The sequence below is a fragment of the Littorina saxatilis genome, linkage group LG2 (assembly GCF_037325665.1).
Source record: "Littorina saxatilis isolate snail1 linkage group LG2, US_GU_Lsax_2.0, whole genome shotgun sequence".
Lineage (NCBI taxonomy): Eukaryota > Metazoa > Mollusca > Gastropoda > Littorinimorpha > Littorinidae > Littorina > Littorina saxatilis.
The window spans coordinates 1,370,906-1,375,905 of record NC_090246.1 but is presented as its reverse complement, the minus strand read 5'-3'; the positions used below and the strand labels follow the sequence as shown (position 1 = coordinate 1,375,905).

At 42.4% G+C, this 5,000-nt stretch overlaps 1 protein-coding gene across 1 annotated transcript in view; it reads right to left on the bottom strand.

The window, feature by feature from the left end:
* Positions 1-3,840, bottom strand: part of LOC138957851 (uncharacterized) — a 17,746-nt gene extending 13,906 nt beyond the window's left edge. The window contains exon 1 of the mRNA XM_070328899.1: positions 3,705-3,840. Within this exon, the coding sequence (XP_070185000.1) occupies positions 3,705-3,744 (40 nt within the window). The 5' untranslated portion in view covers positions 3,745-3,840. The remainder of the gene's footprint in view (positions 1-3,704) is intronic.
* Positions 3,841-5,000: the final 1,160 nt, after the last annotated feature.

Genomic DNA, 5,000 nt, shown 5'->3' with positions numbered 1-5,000 from the left:
ATGCACAACCAGTCATTCAACCTCCACGCAAGTACCCCATCCAACTACTACCAGAAATCAAAGCGGAGCTCGAAAAGATGCAGAAGAGTGGAGTGATCGTACCTGTTGAGGAACCTACCGACTGGGTGAACTCATTGGCCTTTAGCAGAAAGTCCAGTGGTGGTATAAGAATATGCCTCGATCCCAAAGACCTCAACAAAAGCATCAAAAGAACGCATCACAAGACGCCAACACTTGAAGAGATCACAAATCGATTCAGCGGAGCCAAACTTTTCAGCAAGTTGGATGCCCGACATGGCTACTGGTCAGTCAAGCTCGACGAAGAATCCAGTCGTCTCACTACGTTCAACAGCCCTTGCGGAAGATTTCGTTTCGTTCGACTACCTTTTGGCTTGAGCGTAAGCCAGGACATATTCCAAAACCACATGGACCAGATCCTCAGCCAGTGTCCGGGAACCCTTGGCATCACAGATGACGTCGTTGTCTATGGCAAAGACGAGGACGAGCACGATCGCAACCTCCGTCAACTGATGGAAGTGGCAAAAAAGATGGGTCTAGTCTTCAACGAGGACAAGTGCTACATCAAGCGCAAACAGGTCAAGTTCTTCGGCATGATCTACGACGCTGACGGTGTACACCCGGATCCTGAGAAGACAACAGAGATCAAGAACCTACCATCACCAAAGAACCTCACCGAGCTACAGCAGTTCCTCGGCATGGTGCAATACATGTCTTCCTTCATCCCAAGGCTGGCAGATCACACGGCAGCTTTGAGAGCACTCACCAAGAAAGACGTGCAGTGGGACTGGAACAGCTCTCACCAGAAAGCCTTTCAGAAGGTCAAGGACATGATCTGTGAAGACACAGCGCTGACGTATTTTGACATCACCAAACCAGCTGTCATCCAAGTCGATGCATCACAGCAAGGATTAGGAGCAACCCTGATCCAGGATGATAAGCCGATTGCATTTTCCAGCGAAGCGCTCACAGAGACTGAAAAACGGTATGCGAACATCGAGCGTGAGCTACTCGCAGTCGTGTTCGGATGTGAACGTTTCAACACCTACGTGTTCGGGAAGCACTTCACTGTGCAATCAGACCACAAACCCTTGGAGCAGATTCAGAAGAAGAGCCTAGCGAGCACACCTCCCAGACTCCAAAGAATGATGCTTCGCCTGCAAAAGTACGACATGAACATTGTCTACCGCCCAGGCAAAGAAGTGGTCCTAGCAGACATGCTATCCAGACTCCATCCTACCACAGGACCTGAGATCGACATTGAGAAGTCAGTCTTCGCCGTTCAGTTTTCAGCAGATAGACTACAGCAGCTGAAAGATGAGACGTGCAGAGATCCGCACATGACGGCACTCAAAAACACCATCATCAAAGGATGGCCAGAGAAACCAAAAGACCTACCCAAGAACCTCAGACAGTACTGGTCGCTCAAGGAAGAACTCACTGTTGAGGATGACATCGTTCTCAAAGGAGACAGAGTCATGATTCCAGAGTCCATGAAGCAGTACATTCTACAGACAATTAATTCTGGTCACCAGGGAATAGAAAAATGTCGTATGAGAGCCAAAACGTGCGTATACTGGCCCAAGTGAAGCATCAAGAAGCCAGAAAGACTCATTGAAAGCATTTGACGATTTGACATTTGACGACATGACAAATATGTTTTGATTGTTTGATTTATTTTATATGTTCTGTGTATTCAGTATTACAGAGACAAGTTTTGCAGAGACAAGCAATACAGAGACAAGAATTATGAACAATGACAACAGAAGTCTCAGTGAACAGTTTTCTTTGTCAGTTTCAGAGCAACGGATTTTTTGTATTATTGCAGTTAGTGTTATGATCGCTAAAGTTATCTTTGTAATTGGTGTGATCGACAAAAAGAAGATCTTTGTAATTGTCTATGTTTAAGATGCAATCTTTCTTTGAAAGTAACGTTCAGAAATAATTGTTTTATTTCATTATCAGAAAGTGATAAATAATTCTTTGGAATTGATTATGTTCATTTTAGTGTTAAAGTGAGGTTTACCAGTTTTCAAGTTATTGGTTAAAGCGAAGTTGGAGTTATGTTATTTTCATTTATCTAAAGAAGAGGGATGTAATGATATCCATGGTACCTCTGAAACACCAGGAACACAGTACCTCTGAGCTATTGTGGACACTGTTATATTGTGGTTACTGAGAATATCTTCCCTTTCCTTATGGCTGTACTACCTGCAAGATGGATACCTCAATACAATGTTAAAACTGAACTACTTCTCCTGAGTCTGCAGTGAGCGTGAGTGAATGACACACATACAACAACATGAACAGTAAACAATAACATCACACATCAGAGAACTTTATGTCGTGACTTGGAGCAAGTAACATTAGAGCTTCACTGAATTCCTGGAAAAGATCTCTAGCTATCGTTGTCCCCAATCGTATCGGTCCATTGGAAGCCGGCTCAATGTCAATATAATGCAAAACAAGTGCAAGACACAAATACATCTTTCGTGATCTCATCAGAGAACTTTCTGTCGTGGCTCGGAGCAAGTACCAGCGGAGCTTCACTGGGTCCCTCCAACAGATCTCTATAGTTAGCGTTGTCCTCGATCGTGTTTGGACATTTGAAGCGCGTGCACGCTGTCAGTACAATACAATCAACATAATACCAATGAAAGACAGTTAATCTGTTGTGATTTCAACAGAGAACAGCGAACTCTATGAAGCTAGTACATGAGAAGCTTCAATGGATTACTGGGACATAAGCCATAAGCTATAAGATATTTTTTTTTACAATTGAACAATGGATGGAGCTTCAGGTTTTATGAGAAAAAAATCATTTGAAACATCTTAACTTGAGAGAGAGCCCCGAGAGAGAGAGAGAGAGAGAGAGAGAGAGAGAGAGAGAGAGAGAGAGAGAGAGAGAGAGAGAGGGGGACAGACAGACAGAGACAGACAGCTAGCCAGCCAGCCAGCCAGCCAGACAGACAGACAGACAGACAAACAGACAGACAGCCAGCCAGACAGACAGAGACACAGACAGAAACAGACACAGGCAGGCAAACAGACAGACAGAGAGAGAGACAGACAGCGAGAGACAGCCAGACAGAAACAGACAGAAAGACAGAGTATATAATGCAGGGTGGGCCATAAAAAGTGTCCACATTTAATTTGTTAATATTTTTCCTGTAAAGTGATATTTTCTTTTCTGTTTCAGATAGAATTTGAGACAAGCATCTTAGAATTCTTTTAAAGCCTGAATGGATCGCATTCCCGTACAGGAAAGGACCAAAATCGTTGAACTTTACTTTGCTAGAGAGTTCCCTGGCACACACTGTCAATGTGCGAGAACTGTGAAGCGCCTCGTGGATAAATTCAGGAACACTGGTAGTCTCGCAGATAACAATAAAGGACATAACCCTGAATTTATCCACGAGGCGCTTCACAGTTCTCGCACATGGACAGTGTGTGCCAGGGAACTCTCTCCGAAAAGCGCGCTGGGCGAGAACCACAGAATTGGTAGCAAAGTAAAGTTCAACGATTTTGGTCCTTTCCTGTACTGGAATGCGATCCATTCAGGCTTTAAAAGAATTCTAAGATGCTTGTCTCAAATTCTATCTGAAACAGAAAAGAAAATATCACTTTACAGGAAAAATATTAACAAATTAAATGTGGACACTTTTTATGGCCCACCCTGTACTTACCACCTGAAAACAGCAGGAGAAACGGTACTAGCCGAAGCATATCCAGTTTTGTAGAGACTGAGAAGAGAGCAGCAGCAGAGAACACGCTTCACAAATCTTCTGTGAAACTTGGAGAAGAGAGACACAGTGCAGAGTGCTGTTTATAGGGTCTGGGTGATGGGTGGGGAGCACTCCGTATGAGAAAGGGCGAGAAGCAAACTCTACACTTCTTTCCCAGTTTTAAAGTTGGAGTCAACGACATACACAACATTTACAAGCTGGTACCTATTTTCAGCTTGTCAAAAGATTGCCTTGTTTTCTGCATATCTGTGTTTTTCTTTTTCATGTTTTCGTATTTGTCTTCTTTTTTACATTTTTGACTAAATATTTTAACGTGGAGGGGGGAATCGAGACGAGGGTCGTGGTGTATGTGCGTGTGTGTGTGTGTCTGTCTGTCTGTGTGTGTGTGTGTGTGTGTGTGTGTGTGTGTGTGTGTGTGTGTGTGTGTGTGTGTGGGTGTGTGTAGAGCGATTCAGACTAAACTACTGGACCGATCTTTATGAAATTTGACATGAGAGTTCCTGGGTATGAAATCCCCATACGTTTTTTTTATTTTTTTGATAAATGTCTTTGATAACGTCATATCCGGCTTTTCGTGAAAGTTGAGGCGGCACTGTCACGCCCTCATTTTTCAACCAAATTGGTTGAAATTTTAATCAAGTTATCTTCGACGAAGCCCGGACTTCGGTATTGCATTTCAGCTTGGTGGCTTAAAAATTAATTTATGACTTTGGTCATTAAAAATCTGAAAATTGTAAAAAAAATTATTTTTTGTATAAAACGATCCAAATTTACGTTCATCTTATTCTCCATAAGTTGCTGATTCCGAAAACATATAAATATGTTATATTTGGATTAAAAACAAGCTCTGAAAATTAAATATATAAAAATTATTATCAAAATTAATTTGCCGAAATCAATTTAAAAACACTTTCACCTTATTCCTTGTCGGTTCCTGATTCCAAAAACATATAGATATGATATGTTTGGATTAAAAACACGCTCAGAAAGTTAAAACGAAGAGAGGTACAGAAAAGCGTGCTATCATTCTCAGCGCAACTACTACCCCGCTCTTCTTGTCAATGTCACTGCCTTTGCCGTGAGCAATGGACTGACGATGCTACGAGTACACGGTCTTGCTGCATTGAATTGCGTTCAGTTTCATTCTGTGAGTTCGACAGCTACTTGACTAAATGTTGTATTTTCGCCTTACGCGACTTGTTTTCTTCTCTGTTTTTGTGTATTTCCATGGGTGGA